The sequence below is a fragment of the Panulirus ornatus genome, chromosome 20, assembly GCF_036320965.1.
Source record: "Panulirus ornatus isolate Po-2019 chromosome 20, ASM3632096v1, whole genome shotgun sequence".
Classification (NCBI taxonomy): domain Eukaryota; kingdom Metazoa; phylum Arthropoda; class Malacostraca; order Decapoda; family Palinuridae; genus Panulirus; species Panulirus ornatus.
The window spans coordinates 39,519,495-39,546,999 of NC_092243.1; the positions used below are offsets into that span (position 1 = coordinate 39,519,495).

The 27,505-nt window shown below is 47.9% G+C and overlaps 1 protein-coding gene across 1 annotated transcript; it reads left to right on the forward strand.

Annotated features, from left to right (window-relative positions):
* Positions 1 to 208: 208 nt before the first annotated feature.
* Positions 209 to 27,088, forward strand: LOC139755953 (uncharacterized). Its single transcript, XM_071674763.1, has 6 exons — positions 209 to 4,369; positions 14,882 to 16,057; positions 16,733 to 16,898; positions 18,602 to 18,700; positions 20,715 to 20,842; positions 26,703 to 27,088. Exons 1-6 carry the CDS (start codon positions 745 to 747, stop codon positions 26,891 to 26,893), a joined length of 5,385 nt encoding a protein of 1,794 aa, XP_071530864.1. The 5' UTR covers positions 209 to 744; the 3' UTR covers positions 26,894 to 27,088.
* The last annotated feature ends 417 nt before the right edge of the window (positions 27,089 to 27,505 follow it).

Genomic DNA, 27,505 nt, shown 5'->3' on the forward strand with positions numbered 1-27,505 from the left:
CTGTTGGTGGTAGTTGTGTAAGGCGAAGGACGTGGCAGTGTGTGAGGGTGAAGGTGACAGTAGTGTGACGGTAGGGAGGTCCTGGTGATGAAAGGCGGTGGTTGCGTGGTGGTGGTGGCAGTGTTGGAGGGTGGAGGTGGTATGGAGGAGGGGTTAAGGGAGAGCGGTGGTGGTGTGAGGAAGGTGTGGTACATGATCACGGCGGCAGTGGGTCAGAGCTGGCCAGGTCCTCACCCCGGCCACACACACACACACACACGCGAGCGCGCACTGTGCTGCCTGCCCGGCCTGTGTTACTGCTACAAGTGTCTGGGGTGTCGTCTGCTGCCCGTACTGGACCAGGTGTACCGGCCTGTGTTACTGCTACAAGTGTCTGGGGTGTCGTCTGCTGCCTGCCCGTACTGGACCAGGTGTACCGGCCTGTGTTACTGCTACAAGTGTCTGGGGTGTCGTCTGCTGCCTGCCCGTACTGGACCAGGTGTACCGGCCTGTGCTACTGCTACAAGTGTCTGGGGTGTCGTCTGCTGCCCGTACTGGACCAGGTGTAAGACACGTACTGTGAATATCGTATGTTCTATGTTTGTCGCCAATAGAAAAGTGTCCTGAAGGTTTGACTAAAGTACTTGTGCTGCTGCTGCTACTGCTACTACTAAGAACTGTAGTGTTGATAATGTTCTATCAATAATCAAAGTCTTACGAATATTATGAAATAATCTGATCGACCAAAACAGACTATATAGAAAAATGAAGTTCATTCCAGTTTTGTGGGCGAGTGTGGTGATGTTGGAGGGGGTGTGGGCCACCTTGGTGCCGTACACCCTGGGTGGCACCACCATCATGGTGGACACGTCCTCCCTGGGCTACAACTCCCCGCTCCTGGCGCACCTACGGAAGGGAATGCCCTTCCGTCGGGGCAGCGGTGCCACATCAGGGGGCAACTCTAAAGTGAGTGAGGTCAGCAACCAGAGCCAGGAACTGGCGACGAAATATCCCCCATGGGAGGAGGAACACAGCGGCATGACGACCTGGGCTCCATTGCATGACGACCTCGACTCTGAGGAAGAAGTGGCCTCCAATACTGACTTCATGACGACCTCTGACGGCACGCTGAGCATCAACGTGATGACGGGACTGCAGCAGGCAATGCCGCCACCACCAGAGCAGCATACCACCTTCAGCCACCGCCCACCACCAATCACGATCGATGAGGCTGGGGGACTGTACCTGCAGAGCCAGAACTTACCACAACGACCTCAAGACAACAATCAACCCTATTACTACGCCGTCGAGACGCCAGACTTCACTCAAGTGTCACAAAAGATCCACAATATTGTGACGTCATTCAGCCACAAGACAGTTGGTGGGAAGCTCAATGACCGAGCCCCTATAAATGACGTTCCCTTCCCGCCCTTGCTGCCGCCCATACCAAACTCGGAGAGTCTACATGTTTACTCTGACGGTGGCGTCCAACAGCCTGCCCGCCCCGGCGACCGCCCGCCCGTCATGACCAACGCAGACGGCTTCACTGGTGTGTCCGTGATGCATATAGTACCCAAGGACCCCGGCGAGCATGATGCCATAGCCATCAACCACGAAGACTTCAACTCGTTCGGAAATAATAATCCCAGTAGCGTTCTCCCGGTAACACCTGACAAACTGTATGACCAAAGTGAGAATATTGACAACCAGGAGCAAGTAACCAGCTTCAGTAACCTCTGGAGTACAGAGGGTTACTCCTTGTTTTCACAGGACGAAACCCAAAGCAGTGGTCAAGACAGCTTGATCAGTGCGACGCAGGATTCCCACAGCAGCAGCTCAAATCTGGCTCTGGATCCCATCGGCGACGACCATCATTCCAACATTCCATACGAGACAGTTAACTGGCTCGAGACGGTGACTGTCCTGCCAGCCCAACAACAACCTGCAACTGACTTGGGTAACACACAGGAATTTGGTGAGGTAACTTCAACGCCTCAGGTGACGCTGGATGAAAAGATAACAATGTTATCAGACTACGACGAGGAAGATGACCTCTCGCGCACTACACAAGCCCCTTCTGAGGGCACAATTGATAATGATCTGGACGAAGTTCTGGCGCAAAAGTTAGAGGATCTCATGATGAAAGAGGAGGAGGAAACCATGCAAGCTGCTGCAGATGAAAAAGATCAACTTGCCCTGAACCAGGCAATGTCAGACCTCCTCGACATTATGTTTGACGAAGCAATAGATTCAGCCAGCAATGTCCAGGACGAGAAAACTGTGACACATGCCACACATCTTAACGCTGCTGATAACAGTGTTGACGACAGTGAGGGATATTATCATGTCTCCCAAGCCTTGGAAACTACCACTATAACATTCTCAGAAGATATGGGCGGAAATGATGATGCTACAGCACATGTCAACGATGAAGATTCACAAGTCGACCAGCTGGACGACCAACAACTTGCATCATCAGTAACGTATTATGAAAACGACAAAGTAGAGAGCAGTGTTTGGCAGCCTGAGCTGGACTCTGAAGACAAGACGCCAGCGGTAATATCAAGCACTGTCCAGGGTGACAGTGAGGGCGAGGAGCAGGTGAAAGTGGTGTTGAAAAATGATGAACCTCATACACTCCCCACCGATGACCAAGACATTCCTCAGAACATCCACTCTATCCTTACAGATTTCCCCTTAACCAGAGGAGACCCAGAGATAGCGGCCACCCCGGAAGCTGATTCCGATATTACCCCTGTAAAGTATTCCCCCGGCGACATCGCCTTAGAGGAGGCCGGTGGCGTTTACGTGGACGACGAAAGAATCTTCATGACCAGACCCGAGCCACCACAACCAGGCGATGACGGACTCAGTACTTGGTTCGACCGCGATCCCATCAGCATCTTCGACCCGCTCTACCCTGACGACTCGAAGCCACAGTCTCCCGAGGAATCAGGAGGAGCACACGCAGGAATGCCGCACAGTAGCCCAGATTCAGGAGCAGAAACAGAGTTATCTCAGGTAAGCCCAAACACAGGAATAGACACGGGTTCGGTTCAGAGTAGACCAGACTCTGAAGCACAGACGGAGATGCCGCAGGGCAGCCTAGCTCTAGAGGCAGACACAGGGATGCCTGACATGGGTAGCACAGATTCAGGAGCAGACACAGAGTTGACTCAGGGTAGCACAAATATAGGAGTACATACAGGCATGCCCCAGGGTAGCTCAGACTCAGAAGCAGACACAAAACTGTCCCAGAGTAGCTTAGACTCAGCAGCAGACTCAGGGATGCCTGAAGGTGGCCCAGACACAGGAGCAGACATACAACTGTCCCAGAGTAGCCCAGACTCAGGGACGCGTCAAGGTGGCACAGACACAGGAGAAGACGCAGAACTGTCCCAGAGTAGCCTAGACACAGGAGCAGACACAGAACTGTCCCAGAGTAGCCCAGACACAGGAGCAGACACAGAACTGTCCCAAAGTAGTCTAGACTCAGCAGCAGACATAGAACTGTCCCAGAGTAGCCTAGACTCAGCAGCAGACATAGAGCTGTCCCAGAGCAGCCTAGACTCAGCAGCAGACTCAGGGACGCCTGAAGGTGGCCCAAACACAGGAGCAGACATAGAACTGTCCCAAAGTAGTCTAGACTCAGCAGCAGACATAGAGCTGTCCCATAGTAGCCTAGACTCAGCAGCAGACTCAGGGACGCGTCAAGGTGGCCCAGACACAGGAGCAGACATAGAACTGTCCCAGAGTAGTCTAGACTCAGCACAAGACTTAGGGGCGCCTGAAAATGACCCAGGCACAGGAGCAGACATAGAACTGTCCCAGAGCAGTCTAGACTCAGCAGCAGACTTAGGGACGCCTGAAAGTGCCCCAGACACAGGAGCAGACATCGAACTGTCCCAGAGTAGCCCAGACTCAGCAGCAGACATAGAACTGTCTCAGAGTAGCCTAGACTCAGCAGACTCAGGGACAGGTGAAGGTGGCCCAGACACAGGAGGAGACATAGAACTGTCCCAGAGTAGTCTAGACTCAGAGGCAGACGCAGGGACGCATGAAGGCGGCCCAGACACAGGAGCAGACACAGAACTGTCCCAGAGTAGCCTAGACTCAGCAGCAGACATAGAAGTGTCCCAGAGTGGTCTAGACTCAGCAGCAGACATGGGAATGCCCCAGGATAGCCTAGACTCAGCAGCAGACTCGGGTTTGCCTGACATGGACAACCCAGGCTCTGGAGCGGTAAGGGTTCCTGGAGTAAGGCCAACCCTAAATGGGGCGCCACCACCTCCCCCGCCTGACGCAGACACCATCCACAACAACGCGGAGCAGGGCAGTCCCATCATCCCAGGACACGTCCCTCCACCCAGCCTCCACCTTGATCGTACAGGTCAGTGCCTCCACTCCACATGTTCTCATTACCTTACTTAAGTCCTCCACATCCTAATTTCTCTTCACCTTAAGTCCTTAACATTTAAGATTGGTTGGAGATCAAGCGTAGGCTCGAAACCCACTTGGTCTGGGAGGCCGTGTGTTCAGCGCACCTCACGATCTCAACCACGAACAAATCACATTCCTGACCTACCACCACAAGTGGACACTGATCAGCTGTTACCAACCACATTATGTGGCATACATTTGCATACATAAACAAGGCATGATCAGTTTAGGTGCAAACTGTCTACATCACTATCGTCTCCATATCTAAGTCAGTTCCAAGTACCGTATACTATAAACGTGATAACTGACAACCACCAATTCCCTTTGTCTTAAAGTTAGGAATTCAAATATTACGAAAGAAAAGTAGAAACATAAGGAATACTTGTGCAGTAAGTGAGGAGGGAATTCTAAGGTCATGCTATGTTAATGTAAGCCCCATGTGAAGCATCTAAGTGACAGGGACCAGCCCCATGTGAAGCATGTAGTGATAGGTGCTAGCCCATGTGAAGCGTCCAGTGATAGGTGCCAGCCCATGTGAAGCTTTAAGTGACGGGGACCAGCCCTATGTGAAGCATCTAGTGACAGGGACCAACCCCATGTGAAGCATGTAGTGATAGGTGCCAGCCCCATGTGAAGCATGTAGTGATAGGTGCCATCCCCATGTGAAGCATCTAGTAATATGTGCCAGCCTCATGTGAAGCATCTAGTGATAGGTGCCAGCCCCATGTGAAGTATCTAGTGATAGGTGCCAGCCCCATGTGAAGCATCTAGTAATATGTGCCAACCCCATGTGAAGCATCTAGTGATAGGTGTCAGCCCCATGTGAAGCATCTAGTAATAGGTGCCAGCCCCATGTGAACTGTCTATTGACAGGGAACAGCCCCATGTAAAGCATCTAGTGATAGGTGTCAGCCCCATGTGAAGCATGTAGTGATAGGTGCCAGCCCCATGTGAAGCATGTAGTGATAGGTGCCAGCCCCATGTGAAGCATCTAGTGATAGGTGCCAGCCCCATGTCAAGTGTCTAGTGACAGGGACCAGCCCCATGTGAAGCATCTAGTAATAGGTGCCAGCCCCATGTGAAGCATTAGTGACAGGGAACACCCCCATGTGAAGCATCTAGTGATAGGTGCCAGCCCCATGTGAAGTGTCTAGTGACAGGGACCAGCCCCATGTGAAGCATCTAGTAATAGGTGCTAGCCCCATGTGAAGTGTCCAGTGACAGGGAACAGCCCCATGTGAAGTATCTAGTGACAATGACCAGCCTCATGTGAAGCATCTAGTGACAGGGAACAGCCCCATGTGAAGCATCTAGTGATAGGCGTCAGCTCCATGTGAAGCATCTAGTGACAGGGACCAGCCCCATGTGAAGCATCTAGTGATAGGCGTCAGCTCCATGTGAAGCATCTAGTGACAGGGACCAGCCCCATGTGAAGCATCTTGTTACAGGGAACAGCCCCATGTGAAGCTTCTAGTGATAGGTTCCAGCCCCATGTGAAGCATCTAGTGACAGGGACCGGCCCCATGTGAAGCATCTTGTTACAGGGAACAGCCCCATGTGAAGCTTCTAGTACTAGGTGCCAGCCCCATGTGAAGCGTCTAGTGACAAGGAACAACCCCATGTAAACCATCTAGTGATAGGTGCCAGCCCCATGTGAAGCATCTAGTGACAGGGACCAGCCCCACGTGAAGCATCTAGTGACGGATCAGCCCCACGTAAAGCAACTGGTGACAGGGACCAGCCCCATGTGAAGCATCTAGTGACAGGGAACAGACCCACGTGAAGTGTCTAGTGATAGGTCTCAGCCCCATGTGAAGCATCTAGTGACAGGGATCAGCCCCATGTGAAGCATCTAGTGACAGGGACCAGTCCCACGTGAAGCATCTAGTAATAGGTGCCAGCTCCATGTGAAGCTTCTAGTGACCGGGACCAGCCCCATGTGAAGCATCTAGTGATAGGTGCCAGTCCCATTTGAAGCATCTAGTGACAGGGACCTGCCGCATGTGAAGCATCTAGTGACAGATGTCAGTCCCATGTGAAGCATCTGGCAACAGGTTCCAGCCCTATAGCCCAGTGTGAAGCGTACAGTAACTAGTTCCGGCACCTTGTCAAGCGTCTAGTGGGAGGTAACCATGTGATTGAACCAGCAGCAGATTGAAACGCCATGTGAAACATCTATTGGCAGTTTCCAGCACCTTGGAGGCAACTTCCAGTCTCATGTGAAGCATCTATGTGCAGGACCTTGTCCGATGTGAAGCATCTAGCGGTAGGTTCCAGCCCCATATGAAGCATCTAATGATAGGTTCCAACCTTATGTGAAGCATCTAGTTGCGGGTTCCAGTCCCATGTGAAGCATTTGATTGCAAGTTCCACCCCCTTGTGAAGCACCTAGTGAGGATTTCAGTCCTATGTGAAGCATCTAGTAGCAGGTTCCATCCCGATGTGAAGGATCCAGTGGCAATTTTCATTCAAATGCAGAACAATTAGCGTTATGTTCCAGTCCCATGTACAGCATCTAGTGGTAGGCTCCAACCTTATATGAAGCATCTAGTGGTAGGTTCCAGCCTCATGTGAAGCATCTAGTGGCAGGTTCCAGCCCCATGTGAAGCATCTAATTGCAGGTTCCAGCTTCGTATGAAGCATCTAGTGGCAGGTTCCGGCCCCATGTGAAGCATCTAATTGCAGGTTCCAGCTTCGTATGAAGCATCTAGTGGCAGGTTCCGGCCCCATGTGAAGCATCTAGTGGCAGGTTCTAACACCATGTGAAGCATCTAGTGGCAGTTCCAGACCCATGTGAAGCATTCAGTGGTAGGTTCTAGCACCATGCAAAGCTTGTGATGGCAACCTCTAACCCCGTGCAAGTCATCAGGTGACAGGTTCCAGCCTTGTTGACGCATCTAGTGGCAGGTTCCAGCCCCATGTGAATCATCAGGTGACAGATTCCAGCCTTGTTGAAGCATCTAGTGGCAGGTTCCAGACCCATGTGAATCATCAGGTGACAGGTTCCGGCCTTGTTTGAAGCATCTAGCGGCAGGTTCCAGCCTCATGTGAATCATATAGTGGCATGCTACAGCCACGTGAAGCATCTGGTGGCAGTTTCCAGACCCATGTGAAGCTTGGTGGCAGCTTCCAACCCAAAGTGAAGCATCGGGTGACAGGCTCCAGCCCTATGTGAAGTATGTGGTGGAAGGCTCCAGTCCCATGTGGATCATCTAGTGGCAGGTTCCAGCCCCATGGGAAACATGTGGTGCCAATTTCAAAACCATGTGAAGTATATGGCAGCAGGCTACAGCCCCATGCGAAGCCTCGGATAGCAGATTCCAGCCCTACGTGGAGCCTTGGGTGGCAGTTTCCAGCCCCACGTGAAACCTCGGGTGGCAGGTTACAGCCCCACGTGAAGCCTTGGGTGGCACGTTCCAGCCCACGTGAAGCCTCGGGTGGCACGTTCCAGACCCACGTGAAGCCTCGGGTGGCACGTTCCAGACCCACGTGAAGCCTCGGGTGGCACGTTCCAGCCCCACGTGAAGCCTCGGGTGGCAGGTTCCAGCCCCACGTGAGCCAGCAGATGGCAGGAACCTGCAGAACACCTTCACCAACTCACTAACTGTCAGCATCAGTAAATAACGCGTCTTTACCTGGTATATGATCCCTAGGTCCGGGTCTGCACCCGTGGTCTTCCACAGTGCCATTGACCCTCCACACCTGCACCAGACGGACCCTGAGTAGGACCCCACGTCCCTTGGATATGCTGTCCTAGCTTTCACCCGACCCTCAGGGATCAGGCCAGAGGGAGGGACCTCATACGTAAGGGTGGTCAGATCATGGCTCAACAGGCCACACAGTGGTGTTCACCAGGCCAGAGACACAACTCACTGTAGGGGAAGGCAGACGGAACACGTCTGTCAACCTACTGTTAGCAGCAGTGTCTCCAGAGAGCACAGCGAGAGTACAGACCCTCCTGGGGACATCACGGGGAAAGGGCCACCGTCTGAGTGTGAGGAAGACCACCAGAGGGAGAGTACAGGCCCTCCTGGGGACATCACGGGGAAAGGTCCACCGTCTGAGAGTGAGGAAGACCACCAGAGGGAGAGTACAGGCCCTCCTGGGGACATCAGGGTGACAAGACCCACATCTGTACGTGGGGGTTTGTGGGGGATATTCCACACTAACTCCCCCCCCCGGCTCAGACCTGACCTCACCAGCACATAACGTAATTCTGACTCACGTCATGCCACATGCCGCTGTGTGTGTACACTCTGAGGCAGCGTGACTGTGTGCCACGACACAGGGTGACACGTGCCACCACCTTGCCCTGTATGTATTTGGGGTTGGTGTGGCATAGTACGCCATGATACATGACCCGACCCTCGTGGTCTGGGGTGATGTGACATAGTACACCATGACACATGACCCGACCCTCGTGGTCTGGCGTGGTGTGACATAGTACACCATGATACATGACCCTCGTGGTCTGGGGTGATGTGACATAGTACACCATGATACATGACCTGACCCTCGTGGTCTGGGGTGGTGTGGCATAGTACACCATGATACCTGACCCTCGTGGTCTGGGGTGATGTGACATAGTACACCATGATACATGACCTGACCCTCGTGGTCTGAGGTGGTGTGACACAGTACACCATGATACATGACCTGATCCTCGTGGTCTTAGGTGATGTGACATAGTACACCATGATACATGACCTTCGTGGTCTGGGGTGATGTGACATAGTACACCATGATACATGACCCTCGTGGTCTGGGGTGGTGTGACACAGTACACCATGATACATGACCTGACCCTCGTGGTCTTGGGTGATGTGACATAGTACACTATGATACATGACCTGACCCTTGTGGTCTGGGATGGTGTGACACAGTACACCATGATACATGTCTCTCGTGGTCTGGGGTGATGTGACACAGTACACCATGATACATGTCTCTCGTGGTCTGGGGTGATGTGACATAGTACACCATGATACATGACCCTTGTGGTCTGGGGTGGTGTGACATAGTACACCATGATACATGACCCTCGTGGTCTGGGGTGATGTGACATAGTACACCATGATACATGTCTCTCGTGGTCTGGGGTGATGTGACATAGTACACCATGATACATGACCTGACCCTCGTGGTCTGGGGTGGTGTGACATAGTACACCATGATACATGACCCTCGTGGTCTGGGGTGATGTGACATAGTACACCATGATACATGTCTCTCGTGGTCTGGGGTGATGTGACATAGTACACCATGATACATGTGTCTCGTGGTCTGGGGTGGTGTGACATAGTACACCATGATACATGACCCTCGTGGTCTGGGGTGATGTGACATAGTACACCATGATACATGTCTCTCGTGGTCTGGGGTGATGTGACATAGTACACCATGATACATGACCCTCGTGGTCTTGGGTGATGTGACATAGTACACCATGATACATGACCCTCGTGGTCTGGGGTGGTGTGACACAGTACACCATGATACATGTCTCTCGTGGTCTGGGGTGATGTGACATAGTACACCATGATACATGACCCTCGTGGTCTGGGGTGGTGTGACATAGTACACCATGATACATGACCCTCGTGGTCTGGGGTGGTGTGACATAGTACACCATGATACATGTGTCTCGTGGTCTGGGGTGATGTGACATAGTACACCATGATACATGACCCTCGTGGTCTGGGGTGGTGCCACGATACATGACCCTCGTGATCTGTGTACAGTCTGAGGTGGCAGGACAGCCTTCATGGACGCACCCGGTTGTCAGTGTCATCAGAGCTTCTCTGGCTGTGTGACACATGACACCTGGCTCTGTGTACAGAGGTGTTACCTCGACACTGTGGCTCTCGGACCCGACACACTGACCCACTCACACGACACACAACGGGAAAAGTAAGGGCAACAGAGAGAGAGAGAGAGAGAGAGAGAGAGAGAGAGAGAGAGAGAGAGAGAGAGAGAGAGAGAGAGAGAGAGAGAGAGAGAGAGAGAGAGAGAGAGAGAGAGAGAGAGAGAGACTGCATAACGGTGCTGATGATTTACGAGCCTACGAAAGAATGTAAATGAACAAGAACAAATATAAAGTAGATAACAATAACGGAACACTGAACACGGTACACGAGACCCAGCCATGACACAGGTGGTGTAATACCTGGTTATAACGGAGGATATCAAGCAGGTTGGGACAGACTAGGGGGGACACAGGGTCCCGGAGACTGTACAGGGTCCTGGAGTATAACCAGTATGATGACCCAGACCATCACGTGACTGAGCATACCCGGATCACACACACACACACACACACACACACACACACACACAGGCTCATCGTCGCCCGCTGGTCGTATCCTCACACACAGCAACGTGGAAATACAGACCATCAACGCATGGTGCCTCCCCGGGGCAATGGTGATCATGTAATGCTTCAGTCTATGACCGGAGTTATTGTACATGAGGCAGGAGTTATTGTACATGAGGCAGGAGTTATTGTACATGAGGCAGGAGTTATTGTACAGGAGGCAGGAGTTATTGTACATGAGGCAGGAGTTATTGTACAGGAGGCAGGAGATATTGTACATGAGGCAGGAGATATTGTACATGAGGCTGGAGTTATTGTACAGGAGGAAGGAGATATTGTACATGAGGCAGGAGATATTGTACATGAGGCTGGAGTCATTGTACAGGAGGCTGGAGTTATTGTACATGAGGCAGGAGTTATTGTACAGGAGGCAGGAGATATTGTACATGAGGCTGGAGTTATTGTACAGGAGGAAGGAGATATTGTACATGAGGCAGGAGATATTGTACATGAGGCTGGAGTCATTGTACATGAGGCAGGAGTTATTGTACAGGAGGCAGGAGTTATTGTACATGAGGCAGGAGTTATTGTACAGGAGGCAGGAGATATTGTACATGAGGCAGGAGATATTGTACATGAGGCTGGAGTTATTGTACAGGAGGAAGGAGATATTGTACATGAGGCAGGAGATATTGTACATGAGGCTGGAGTCATTGTACAGGAGGCAGGAGTTATTGTACATGAGGCAGGAGTTATTGTACAGGAGGCAGGAGTTATTGTACAGGAGGCTGGAGATATTGTACATGAGGCAGGAGTTATTGTACAGGAGGCAGGAGTTATTGTACAGGAGGCAGGAGATATTGTACATGAGGCTGGAGTTATTGTACAGGAGGCTGGAGTTATTGTACATGAGGCAGGAGTTATTGTACAGGAGGCAGGAGTTATTGTACAGGAGGCAGGAGTTATTGTACATGAGGCTGGAGTTATTGTACAGGAGGCAGGAGTTATTGTACATGAGGCAGGAGTTATTGTACAGGAGGCAGGAGATATTGTACATGAGGCTGGAGATATTGTACATGAGGCAGGAGATATTGTACATGAGGCAGGAGATATTGTACATGAGGCAGGAGATATTGTACATGAGGCTGGAGTTATTGTACAGGAGGCAGGATATATTGTACATGAGGCAGGAGATATTGTACATGAGGCTGGAGTTATTGTACAGGAGGCAGGAGTTATTGTACATGAGGCAGGAGTTATTGTACAGGAGGCAGGAGATATTGTACATGAGGCTGGAGATATTGTACATGAGGCAGGAGTTATTGTACAGGAGGCAGGAGTTATTGTACATGAGGCAGGAGATATTGTACATGAGGCTGGAGTTATTGTACAGGAGGCAGGAGTTATTGTACATGAGGCAGGAGTTATTGTACAGGAGGCAGGAGTTATTGTACAGGAGGCAGGAGTTATTGTACATGAGGCTGGAGATATTGTACAGGAGGCAGGAGTTATTGTACATGAGGCAGGAGTTATTGTACATGAGGCAGGAGATATTGTACATGAGGCTGGAGATATTGTACATGAGGCAGGAGATATTGTACATGAGGCAGGAGATATTGTACATGAGGCAGGAGATATTGTATATGAGGCAGGAGATATTGTACATGAGGCAGGAGATATTGTACATGAGGCAGGAGATATTGTACATGAGGCAGGAGATATTGTACATGAGGCAGGAGATATTGTACATGAGGCAGGAGATATTGTACATGAGGCAGGAGATATTGTACATGAGGCAGGAGTTATTGTACATGAGGCAGGAGATATTGTACATGAGGCAGGAGATATTGTACAGGAGGCAGGAGATATTGTACATGAGGCAGGAGATATTGTACATGAGGCAGGAGATATTGTACATGAGGCAGGAGATATTGTACATGAGGCAGGAGATATTGTACATGAGGCAGGAGATATTGTACATGAGGCAGGAGATATTGTACATGAGGCAGGAGATATTGTACATGAGGCAGGAGATATTGTACATGAGGCAGGAGATATTGTACATGAGGCAGGAGATATTGTACATGAGGCAGGAGATATTGTACATGAGGCAGGAGATATTGTACATGAGGCAGGAGATATTGTACATGAGGCAGGAGATATTGTACATGAGGCAGGAGATATTGTACATGAGGCAGGAGATATTGTACATGAGGCAGGAGATATTGTACATGAGGCAGGAGATATTGTACATGAGGCAGGAGATATTGTACATGAGGCAGGAGATATTGTACATGAGGCAGGAGATATTGTACATGAGGCAGGAGATATTGTACATGAGGCAGGAGATATTGTACATGAGGCAGGAGATATTGTACATGAGGCAGGAGTTATTGTACATGAGGCAGGAGTTATTGTACAGGAGGCAGGAGTTATTGTACATGAGGCAGGAGATATTGTACATGAGGCAGGAGATATTGTACATGAGGCAGGAGATATTGTACATGAGGCAGGAGATATTGTACATGAGGCAGGAGATATTGTACATGAGGCTGGAGATATCGTATAGACTCATCATCATCATCATCATCATCATCATCATCATCATCATCATCGGGGTAAATCGTCAGCTTGAGAGAAGCCAGTCAGGCTGACACGTCTGGAGGATGACGTCCAAATACACGAGGAGCTGTTGAATGACGAGACGTGTGTGTCTACTGTGGGTGATGACCCGACACCACAGGCAGAGATGGGATGGTGGGAGGAGGTTGGTGAAGTACTCACACTATATGTACCACACAAGACTATATGTCCCAATCCGGTACAAGGCTCATGTTCCTTATGACGTGTGCTGAACATGGGTGCAGATGCACTGGGTGTGTTGGTCGGTTTAGATGTTGCTGGGGGAAGGTGAAATACCACGGGGGTACAATAGACATGTGTCATAATCTTTTAAGAAAGGAGACTGTAAGAGTGTGCTAAATTATATAGACCCAGCTAGACCTAACTACCACCTGATACCACACAAATTTAACCACGACCTGATACCAGCCAGACCTAAATAATACAACACTGGTCAAAGACCAACAACACAGGTCGAATGCTTATAACACTGGTCGTAGGCCTACACCGTTGGTCGTACGCCTACAACACTGCTCGAAGGCCTAAAATAATGGTTGTACGCTTAAAACATTGGTCGTATTCCTACAACACTGGTCGTAGGCCTACAACATTTGGTATAGACGTACAACACTAGTCGAAGGCCTATAACGTTAGGCTTACAACACTGGTCCAAGGCCTACAACACCAGTAATAGGCCTACACTGTTGGACGAAGGTCCGCAACACTAGTCATAAGCCTGCAAAACTGGTCAAAGGCCTCTAACACTTTTAGAAGGCCTACAACACTGGTTGCAGGCACACAACACTGGTTACAGGCATACAAACCTGGTTGTAGGCATACAACACTGGTTACAGGCATACCAAACTGGTAGCAGCTATACATCACTGGTTACAGGCATACAACACTGGTTGCAGGCATACAACACTGGTTGCAGGTCTACAACACCGGTTGCAGGCATACAACACTGGCTACAGGCATACAACACTGGTTGCAAGCATACAAAACTGGGTGCAAGCATACAACTCTGGTTGCAGGTCTAAAACAGTGGTTGCAAGCATACAACACTGGTTGCAGACATACAACACTGGCTGCAGGCCTAAAACACTGGTTGCAGGCCTACAACACTGGTTGCAGGTCTACAACACTGGTTGCAGGCCTACAACACTGGTTTGCAAGCATACAACCCGTGCTTCAGGCATGCAACACTAATTGCAGGTCAAAAACAATGGTTGAAGACGTAAAACACTGGTTGCAAGCAACACTGGTTGCAGACCTAAAACACTGGTTGCAGGTCTACAACACAGGTTGCAGACCTAAAACACTGGTTGCAGGTCTACAACACAGGTTGCAGACCTAAAACACTGGTTGCAGGTCTACAACACTAGTTGCAAGCCTACAACGCTGGTTGCAGGCCTACAGTAATAGGAACTTTAGTCATGTGACACACATTAACTCTTACTAGCACCTACAGCATATAGTCATGTAATACCCACACTATATGTGACTCAAAGACGAATTTTCTTGCAGGATCTAACGACACAGCCACTGAAACTGACGCAGCGACGGACAGCGACGTCACAGTTGGCAGCGACGTAACAGCTCAAAGGGATACGGTGTCTAGCGACGACACAGTGGATGACAGTGACTCTATGGTTAATGGCAACACAACGGCTGAGAGCGACGCAACGGCTGAGAGCGACGCAACGGCCGACAGCAACGCAGCGTCTGAGGGCGAGACATCGTTTGGCAGCGACACAATGCTTCAGAATGACGCAACAGCTGAAAATGACGCGACGGCTGGCAGCGACGCAACGGCCGGCAGTGACGCAACGGCCGGCAGTGACGCAACCGTTAACAACAACGGAACAACTGAGAGCGACGGAACAGATGAAAGCGACATAACAAGTGACAACGACGCAACGGCAGCAAGCGAAGTAGCGGCTGACAGCGACGCAACACCTGAAAGCAACACATCAGGTGGCAGCGACGTAATGGCTATAAGGGACGCAACGGCTGAGAGCGACGCAACAGCTGCGAGCGACGCAACTGCTGAAAGCGATACAAATGCTGCGAGCGACGCAACAGCTGCGAGCGACGCAACGGCTGCGAGCGACGCAACGGCTGAAAGCGACACAACCGCTGCGAGCGACGCAACTGCTGAAGGCGACACAATGGTTGAGAGCAACGCAACAGCTGCGAGTGACGCAACGACTGCTAGTGACGCAACGGCTGAAAGCGATACAACCGCTGCGAGCGACGCAACTGCTGAAGGCGAAACAACGGTTGAGAGCAACGCAACAGCTGCGAGCGATGCAACGACTGCTAGCGACGCAACGGCTGCGAGCGACGCAACGGCTGAAAGCGATACAACCGCTGCCAGCGACGCAACAGCTGCGAGCGACGCAACGGCTGAAAGCGGCACAACCGCTGCCAGCGACGCAACTGCTGAAGGCGACACAACGGTTGAGAGCAACGCAACAGCTGCGAGCGACACAACGGCAGCGAGCGACGCGACGGCTGAAAGCGATACAACCACTGCGAGCGAAGCAACGGCTGAAAGCAACACAACAGGTAGCGGTGACGCAACGTCTGCGAACGAAGGTCCAGCAAGTGACGGGGGAGAAAGCAGCAACAGCAGCAGCGTGTTCCCCGGGGCCGTGCTGCACAGTGTACGGCCCAGCTTGACCCAGAAGTCCTCCTGTCGTGAGTACCCCTTGCTAAACTACTCTTCGCTACACTACCCTCGCTACTCTACCACTCGCTACATTACCCCTCGCTACACTATCCGATCCCGCCCCCTTCAGTCGCCTCCTACGACATGCAGGGAATACGGAGGTAGAGTACTGTCTCCCCCACCCTAGTTGATGTGCTTCAAAATTCATAGCTCAACGACCCTTGTCTTGGTTGATCCTCTATATCCATCTTAGTTGACTTACTGACACAACTCTGGTCGCACTGCTACACCCACTGGGTTGATCTATCTCCACCTTAATATTCACCCACCACATCCACATCCATCTTGGCGGACTTTTCACATCCAACTTGGATGACACAATGTCTTCATTTCAGTTGACGGACAACAGTCTCCTTGGTCGACCTACCGATTCAGTCTTAATAACCTGACCTTCACAGCTGGGTTAACTCATATGGGCTGGCTTACCTACACCAATCTAAATTAGTCTGTCACCTACACCTTGCTCACCCTGGCTAACATCCATCCTTACTAACAGTGATCTACTAAAGTTACCTGGGCTCAAAGTATGATTATTAATGTAACTAACCAAACAATTCCAGGTGACCTGCTGCCATACACTTCTTGGTCCCTAAATTCTTGAATGTTAAAACCAAAACTGACCTAGCTGCCCTCACCACCTGCAGGGTGCGGACTGCGATTCAATACGAAGATAGTGGGCGGGGAACAGACGGATATTGGGAATTTCCCGTGGATGGCAGGCATCAAAGATCAACGAAGTAACTTCATCTTCTGCGGCGGTTCCATCATCAACGACTGCTTCATTATCACCGCTGCTCACTGTCTCTACGGGTGAGTCCTCACCTGCTGGGGCGTTGCAGGAACTACGCACTGGGAACACTGACGCCAGTAATGGCTGGGCTGCAACTGGGGAAAGTTAAGCCTTTGGTGGACGTGAACACACTGTTAACAACTGGAAAAAAATCCCCCCCTCCCCCCACCCCCACCAAAGAAAAAAAAAAAAGGGATCGGCTCGCGTCATCCATCACTGGTTTCATGAAAACTAACGAGTGCAAGTGAGGGAGCTTCCACTAGGCCGACTAGGCTGCTTACCTAACTCTGCTGTTGGGAAATGCTAAACTGCTACTGGAAACGCCTGGTGCTGTTGCTTTGGAACGGTTAAATGCCAACGTGGCTGGCTTGGCTGACAATAAGATCATGCTAAGCTACCTAGACTGGGGAGAATACTAACGATACTGCTTAGATGGCTAAGCTACTTCTGGTAACGAATAGGATAGTTCCCGGGTGTGCTTAGGCTGTTATGGGGATCGACAAATAGGAACTAGGCTAGTTACGGAGCTTTGATAAATACGGGCTAGGCTAGTTATGGGGGAGGGAGGGGGGTTAGGTAGTACCAAGATTTCCACAGGGGCTGTTAGACTACTGCTGGCATTATTGTATGCAAGTGGGAGTAGCTCTGTAGCGGCCATGAAGGAGTTGTGCTTATATATTGCATGAATCCTCTTTGAAACTTAGACAACCACTGAGAAGCTAGGCTGCTGCTGGGAGAGGTTGGGAAGCTGTTAGAGATGTTAATAGAAGCTGGTCCACCCCAGGGTGTTTGGTAGGTTATCAGAGAAGGTTATTTTGCTGACAAGAGCAGAACAGTTTGGCTGTTATTATGTTGACAATAGGTCCAGTCATGCTAGTACTAAGAAGCGAACTTCCTACTTAAAATACCAAGTGTAGAAGCGAAGCCACAAATGGGTCTGGTGATGCCTCTGGCCCACCTGTTAACGCCTGGGCTGTTAGGCTGCCAATGGACACCTGCTAGTTAATCCTAGGCTATGGTGCTACTGACGGAGGCACTTACAGACGACGGCTCGGCTAGGCAATCACTGACGATAGCTAAATTGTGACTTGGGGTAGCTGGACGTACATTGAAGACTATCTAAAGTTACAATAAGGAGGAACCACTATATTTCTACCAAATATCAACTTGAAATGTTAATCAACCACTAGTATTGAGGCTGGTATTCTGGGAGGCTAGACTGTCTCCGAGGATCACTAAGTTAACACAGAAAACTGGTTGGTCCTGGAGAGACTGGGAGATCAGGACGGATGACTGGCGAAGACTGAGGCTTGATCGGTTTCATGGACGGCCATATTAACATGTTGTTAAAGCCTACTAGAGGTAAAATGGTAGACAGTTCATCCTTTTCTACACTGACATAACAAAATGAAGTAAAGAAATGAGGGAAGGAGGGAAACTGAAGCTACATTTTGCTGCGAGAGAGTTTGGCGAACGCATAAATACATTCACGAAGAGTAAGAAGATATGATGTAACAACAATATCTCAGGGTCAAAGAATATCAATGTTGTATCAGATCATTGTTAATACCTAGAAATGGTGCCCAGTTGCCTGATATCAATATAATGCTCATGTTAGAAAATATCATGTTTCCAGTAACACAACAACGGGACCATAGCTCTTGTGTATATGTAAATTGACACATGTGAGTTAAGGTGTAATCTGAAGACCCTGTTATTGCAGCCGCCGGCCGGAGGAGCTTCGCGTCCGATTGGGCGAGTCCAGCAGGAGCAGCTCGGGGGCCCTGGAGGTGTCCGTGATGAAGATTATTATACATCCCAGGTACGACTTACTGATACATCCCATGTACGACTTACCGATACATCCCATGTACGACTTACTAATACATCCCAGGTATGACTTATTGATACATCCCGGGTACGACTTACTAATACATCCCAGATACGACTTACTAAAACATCCCAGGTATGACTTACTGATACAACCCAGGTACGATTTACTGATACATCCCAGGTACGACTTACTGATACATCCCAGGTACGACTTACTGATACATCCCAGGTACAACTTACTGATACATCCCAGGTACAACTTACCGATACATCCCATGTACGACTTACTAAAACATCCCAGGTACGACTTACTGATACATCCCAGGTACGACTTACTGATACATCCCAAGTACAGCTTACTGATACATCCCATGTACGACTTATTAAAACATCCCAGGTACGACTTACTGATACATCACAGGTACGACTTACCGATACATCCCAGGTACGACTTACTGATACATCCCAGGTAAGACTTACCGATACATCCCAGGTACAACTTACTGATACATCCCAGGTAAGACTTACCGATACATCCCAGGTACAACTTACTGATACATCCCATGTACGACTTACTGATACATCCCAGGTACGACTTACTAAAACATCCCAGGTACGACTTACTGATACATCCCAGGTACAACTTACTGATACATCCCATGTACGACTTACTGATACATCCCATGTACGACTTACTAAAACATCCCAGGTACGACTTACTGATACATCCCAGGTACAACTTACTGATACATTCCAGGTAAGACTTACCGATACATCCCAGGTACGTCTTACCGGTACATCCCAGGTACGACTTACTGATACATCCCAGGTAAGACTTACCGATACATCCCAGGTACAACTTACTGATGCATCACATGTACGACTTACCGATACATCCCACGTACGATTTACCGATACATCCTACGTACGATTTACCGATATATCCCATGTACGACTTGTCGATACATCTCATGTACGACTCATCATTTCATTTGTGCGTTATCTTGTTAAAAATTCTCTGTGCAATTCTTTCATCTCATCTTGTTCATAGTCGCGGGTGTTAGGCTTACGAAAACCACTTCAAGATCTGTTCTTCTTGTTCTCAATCACTTCGTCCTGACTAGTTTTACCAGTCAATTATCGGGTAAATATGTTACGTCGTTACTTTATCTCCAGGCGTTTTGTTACTTGCTGGTGGGGAGGGAGGGAGGGAGGGAGGAGGTTGTCATGTATGGTATAGCCCGGGTGTGTCGTGAGGCTGGACAACCATGAGCGTGACAACCAGGAGCAACACCCAGGCGCCCGAAAACAAAGAAACAAATGAAGCATGTTTGGTGAAGCGGTGGTGGCCGCAGACGCTCCTTGTGCCCTACACATGAATCATTTCCTCCTGCAACACATACAAACCTTACCATCACTTGCATTTGACTAGATCTACATTCCTTCTGTTTTTTTCTTTGTTTACCATCTGATCATAATAGAAGGCTAACTAACCGTCAACAGCAATATATGAAATGCAAATACACTGAACAGGCAATAGTGTTACTCACCATTAGTCAACACGGGCCAGCCTGGGGTCGCATCCTGGGCGCGGCGGCTGAATGACACACAGCCCACGTCTTCATCCTTCCCCTCAGGACTAGCCGATGAAAGGAGACCTGGATTCACCTTGGGTGTATAAAGAGAGTGATATAATGAACAACGGTGTATTAGATTGAGGCAGTGCATGTGTGTGTGTGTGTGTGTGTGTGTGTGTGTGTGTGTGTGTGTGTGTGTGTGTGTGTGTGTGAGTGTGTGTGTGTGTGTGTGTTCACATACATACATAGGAGTAAAGATATGGTACATATACACAATGTTAGGAGATAGAGCAACACGAGTGTCAAACTCTGGCCGCCCGTAACACACCACTAACGTAGCACTACAACCCACATGTGTGTGAGTCTTGTGTGCTGCGTGGCTGAGGGAGCCCGCCTGATCACGTATCTGCCCCGCCCCCCCCACAGGTACAACAACTCGAGAGTGACCCACTACGACATCGCGCTCCTCAAGTTGGCAAACTCCGTCGACTACAATGAGAACATCCTGCCCGTGTGCCTGGACGAAGGGAAGTCTTCCTACGCTAACCAACTGGGTAAGTGCTCACTACATACTCTCCTCCTCCCACTCAGAGCTCGCCCTAAGCCCCACACCAGGTTCACAGTGATGTGGGCTGGCCAGGGAATCCACCATACTCTCCAGAGACGACTGGTATAATCTTTTGCAAGATGATATCGTCCTTGGGGATATTACAACTGAGGTCAAACAGCAAGAGATCATTGTACCCTAACGAGGCTGTTTGTGACAGTGGATGAAAACTCATGAATCAGAGTGGTAAGAGCAGCAAGACATGCATATGTATCACACAGGACGACCTGTAAACTTATCGTATAGCTTGTAATGTCAGTCGTGGATCGGAAGCGAAATATTTGTAATGTTTACGCTTAAACGTATATAGAGCATTGCTTTCAACTACTATAATCGGATATGTTAAACCTGTTGAAAAAAAAATACTTTGACTTAGTTTACATCCATTACTAAGAGTGAAATCAAACGAGTCAATCTTTCAGTAATTCGTTTGATTGAGATTATCGAAGCCTTTAACGATTTTGAATACTTGTATTGGACCAACTCTGAACCTTCTCTTTTTAAGTTAGATAGTGTGGTCACTGACCTGACCCGTAGGAGTCGGGTCATGGACCAGGCACCGTTGTGCCTGAGTCGTGTCAACGTGCTCGAGGGTTGAACAGTCGTGCATCGAGTCAAGTGTGGAAGCACATGACTGTCTGTAATGATGACTGGGGAAGTAATGGAGCATAAGTTCAAACTGGTGTCATCACTGAAGACCACACCGACAGGGAAGCCATAGATATGGCAACCAGATGTCTGCAGCGAGTTCTCTCATCATACCCTGCGGCCAGACGCCAGTTTGTCCAGCCACTCACTTCTCATGGACGCAAACTGCTGCATGCAATCCAGGCCTGTAGAGTCTCTGGAAACACTTCAGGCCTGCACAGTCTCTGGAAACACTCCAGGCTGATGATACACCTCTAGTGGCTGATTCGAGTGAGAAACTGCAAAAGTTGGTGACAGGGTTTGGAAAAGTGTGTGAAAGGAGAAAGTTGAGAGAATGTGAATAAGAGCAAGGTTATTAGGTTCAGTAGGGTTGAGGGACAAGTTGATTGGGATGTAAGTTTGAATGGAGAAAAATTGGAGGAAGTGAGGTGTTTTAGACATCTAGGAGTAGACTTAGCAGCGAATGGAACCATGGAAGCGGAAGTGAGTCACAGGGAGGGGGAGGGGGCCAAGGTTCTAGGAGCGATGAAGAATGTGTGGAAGGGAGAATGTTATCTCGGAGAACAAAAATGGGTATGTTTGAAGGAGAATATGTAGTGTGAGGTGGTTTGATCGAGTAAGTAATGAAAGGATAAGAGAGATGTGTGGGAATGAAAAGAGTGTGGTTGAAACAGCAGAAGAGGGTGTATTGAAATGATTTAGTCACATGGAGAGAATGAGTGAGGAAAGATTGACGAAGAGGATATATGCGTAGAGGTAGAGGGGACGAGGAGAAGTGGGAGACCAAAATGGAGGTGGAAGGATGGAATAAAAAGATTTTGAGCAATCGGGGCCTGAACATACAGGAAGCTGAAAGGCGCCCAAGGAACAGAGTGAATTGGAACTATGTGGTATACCGGGTTCGACATGCTGTCAGTGGATTGAACCAGGGCATGTGAAGCGCCTGGGGTAAACCAAGGAAAGTTTTGTGGGGCCTGGATGTGGAAAGGGAGCTGTGGTTTCGATGCATTACACATGGCAGCTAGAGACTGAGTGTGAACGAATGTGGCCTTTGTTTTCTCTTCCTAGCGCTACCTCGCGCGCGCGCGGGGGAGGAGGACGCTATTTCATGTGTGTCGGGGTGGCGACAGGAATAGATGAAGGCAGCAAGTATGAATATGTACATGTGTATATATGTATATGTCTTTTCATGTAGATGGACGTATACGTAGAAATGTATAGGTATGTATAGGTGCGTTTGTGGGCGTTTATGTATATACATGTGCATGTGGAAGGGTTGGGCCTTTCTTTCGTCTGTTTCCTTAAGCTGCACTTCACTTCCTCCAGTTTTTCTCCATTCAAACCTACCTCCCAATCAATCCGTCCCCCAACCCGACTGTACCTAATATCCTTGCTCTTATTCATATTTACTCTCAGCTTTCTTCTTTCACGCACTTTACCAAACTCAGTCACCAACATCTGTAGTTCTCAACCGAATCAACCACCAGCGCAAACAACAACTGACTCTTTTCCCAAGCCCTCTCGTCCACAACAGACTGCATACTTGCCCCTCTCTCCAAAACTCTTCCATTCACCTCCCTAACAACCCCATCCATAAACAGATTAAACAACCATGAAGACATCACACACCCCTGCCGCTAACCGACATTCATTGGGAACCAATCACTTTCCTCTCTTCCTACTCATACACGTGCCATACATCCTCGATAAAAACTTTTCACTGCTTACATATATATATATATATATATATATATATATATATATATATATATATATATATATATATATATATATATATATATATATATATATTTTGGTAGAGGATGTGTGGATCAGGTGTTTGCTTTGAAGAATGTATGTGAGAAATACTTAGAAAAGCAAATGGATTTGTATGTAGCATCTATGGATCTGGAGGAGGCATATGATAGAGTTGATAGAGATGCTCTGTGGAAGGTATTAAGAATATATGGTGTGGGAGGCAAGTTGTTAGAAGCAGTGAAAAGTTTTTATCGAGGATGTAAGGCATGTGTACGTGTAGGAAGAGAGGAAGTGATTGGTTCTCAGTGAATGTAGGTTTGCGGCAGGGGTGTGTGATGTCTCCATGGTTGTTTAATTTGTTTATGGATGGGGTTGTTAGGGAGGTGAATGCAAGAGTTTTGGAAAGAGGGGCAAGTATGAAGTCTGTTGGGGATGAGAGAGCTTGGGAAGTGAGTCAGTTGTTGTTCGCTGATGATACAGCGCTGGTGGCTGATTCATGTGAGAAACTGCAGAAGCTGGTGACTGAGTTTGGTAAAGTGTGTGAAAGAAGAAAGTTAAGAGTAAATGTGAATAAGAGCAAGGTTATTAGGTACAGTAGGGTTGAGGGTCAAGTCAATTGGGAGGTGAGTTTGAATGGAGAAAAACTGGAGGAAGTGAAGTGTTTTAGATATCTGGGAGTGGATCTGGCAGCGGATGGAACCATGGAAGCGGAAGTGGATCATAGGGTGGGGGAGGGGGCGAAAATTCTGGGAGCCTTGAAGAATGTGTGGAAGTCGAGAACATTATCTCGGAAAGCAAAATTGGGTATGTTTGAAGGAATAGTGGTTCCAACAATGTTGTACGGTTGCGAGGCGTGGGCTATGGATAGAGTTGTGCGCAGGAGGATGGATGTGCTGGAAATGAGATGTTTGAGGACAATGTGTGGTGTGAGGTGGTTTGATCGAGTAAGTAACGTAAGGGTAAGAGAGATGTGTGGAAATAAAAAGAGCGTGGTTGAGAGAGCAGAAGAGGGTGTTTTGAAATGGTTTGGGCACATGGAGAGAATGAGTGAGGAAAGATTGACCAAGAGGATATATGTGTCGGAGGTGGAGGGAACGAGGAGAAGAGGGAGACCAAATTGGAGGTGGAAAGATGGAGTGAAAAAGATTTTGTGTGATCGGGGCCTGAACATGCAGGAGGGTGAAAGGAGGGCAAGGAATAGAGTGAATTGGAGCGATGTGGTATACCGGGGTTGACGTGCTGTCAGTGGATTGAATCAAGGCATGTGAAGCGTCTGGGGTAAATCATGGAAAGCTGTGTAGGTATGTATATTTGCGTGTGTGGACGTATGTATATACATGTGTATGGGGGTGGGTTGGGCCATTTCTTTCGTCTGTTTCCTTGCGCTACCTCGCAAACGCGGGAGACAGCGACAAAGCAAAAAAAAAAAAAAAAAAAAAATATATTTTGCTTTGTCGTAGTCTCCCGCGTTAGCGAAGTAGCGCAAGGAAACAGACGAAAGAATGGCCCAACCTACCCACATACACATGTATATACATACACGTCCACACACGCAAATATACATACTGATACATCTCAACGCATACATATACATATATACACATGTACATAATTCATACTGTCTGCCTTTATTTATTCCCATCGCCACCTCGCCACACATGGAATAACAACCCCCTCCCCCCCTCATGTGTGCGAGGTAGCGCTAGGAAAAGACAACAAAGGCCACATTCGTTCACACTCAGTCTCTAGCTGTCATGATAATGCACTAATGCAATAATGCACCGAGACCACAGCTCCCTTTCCACATCCAGGCCCCACATAACTTTCCATGGTTTATCCCAGACGCTTCACATGCCCTGGTTCAATCCATTGACAGCACGTCGACCCCGGTATACCACATCGCTCCAATTCACTCTATTCCTTGCACGCCTTTCACCCTTCTGCAAGTTCAGGCCCCGATCACTCAAAATCTTTTTCACTCCATCTTTCCACCTCCAATTTGGTCTCCCACTTCTCGTTCCCTCCACCTCTGACACATACATCCTCTTGGTCAATCTTTCCTCACTCATTCTCTCCATGTGGCCAAACCATTTCAAAACACCCTCTTCTGCTCTCTCAACCATACTCTTTTTATTTCCACACATCTCTCTTACCCTTGCATCACTTACTCGATCAAACCACCTCACACCACAAACATCTCCCGCACAACTCTATCCATAGCCCACGTTCCATCCGCTGCCAGATCCACTCCCAGATATCTAAAACACTTTACTTCCTCCAGTTTTTTTCCATTCAAACTCACCTCCCAATTGAATTGACCCTCAACCCTACTGTACCTTATAACCTTGCTCTTATTCACATTTACTCTTAACTTTCTTCTTTCACACACTTTACCAAACTCAGTCACCAGCTTCTGCAGTTTCTTACATGAATCAGCCACCAGCGCTGTATCATCAGCGAACAACAACTGACTCACTTCCCAAGCTCTCTCATCCACAACAGACTGCATACTTGCCCCTCTCTCCAAAACTCTTGCATTCACCTCCCTAACAACCCCATCCATAAACAAATTAAACAACCATGGAGACATCACACACCCCTGCCGCAAACCTACATTCACTGAGAACCAATCACTTTCCTCTCTTCCTACACGTACACATGCCTTACATCCTCGACAAAAACTTTTCACTGCTTCTAACAACTTGCCTCCCACACCGTATATTCTTAAAACCTTCCACAGAGCATCTCTATCAACTCTATCATATGCCTTCTCCAGATCCATAAATGCTACATACAAATCCATTCGTTTTTCTAAGTATTTCTCACATACATTCTTCAAAGCAAACACCTGATCCACACATCCTCTACCACTTCTGAAACAATAATAATAATAATAATAATAATAATAATAATAATAATAATAATAATGATAATAATAATAACATTAATAGATATAATAATGATAATTATAATGATAATAATAATAATAATGATAATAATAATAATTATAATAATAATAATAATAATAATAATAATAATAATAATAATAATAATAATAGTAATAATAATAATGATAATTAAGATGATGATAATAATAATAATAATAATAATAATAATAATAATAATAATAATAATAATAATAATAATGATAATAATAATGATAATAATAATAATGATAATAGAAATAATAATAATGATAATAATAATAATAATGATAATAATAATGATAATAATAATAATAATGATAATAATAATAATAATGATAATAATAATAATAATAATAATAATAATAATAATAATAATAATAATAGTAATAATAATAAAAATAATAATAATAATATCAATTATAAGAATTTGTTGAAGATATGGTACTAAGTTGTATGTATTTGTTGACGGCACAGCCACGGTGGCCGGGTGGGGCAGGAACCAGGAGGGAGGTCAGCTGCAGGAGCAGCTGCAAGAGGTCACCGTCAGGATCCTCTCCACCAAGGACTGTAAGGACTCCAGCTATCAAAAGAAAGACGTGCACAGGAGGATCGTTTGTGCTAAGGAAGAGGGCAAGGATTCCTGTCAGGTGGGTGGCTTTGTCTGACTCTCGGTCATTTCTCATCCATCATTTGTATCTATCTATTTGTACTGTACGGGTTGGGATACACTCTCGAACATTATCTGTTACACAACTTCTTCAATTTCTGTATGTTGTCTGCAATGGCCATGTCCTCAGTTAGTGTGCTCCATCATTCACCGCTCTTACGATACAGGGAGAGTTCTTTATATATTCTATGTCCTCTGGTTTCTGCATCTCTCAAAGATCTGTTTACTGTCCCGTCATCCATCTGTTTTAAAAACTTAAAGGTTGTGATCAGATTACTACTCACTCTTCTCTCTTCCAAGGTAGGGAAATCTAAAGCCTTCAGCCTTTCTTTATAGCTCAGCTTTCATAATTCTGGTATCATCTTTGTTTTTCTCCCCTGGATCTTCCTTATTAGCTCCTTGTGCTTCTTCAGCAGCGGCGACCATACCTACCTCAGAAACATTTTCTAGTTTTGGCCACATGAGCCAACACAGTGGTAATAATGCTAAATGTTTCCTTATCCATACACTTGAAGGCTATTCTAATATTTACCACAAGACAATTTTTCTCCTTCACAGTTCTAATACGGGACTCTGGCTACAGGTTAGGGTTCGATGTCGACTCCCAAGT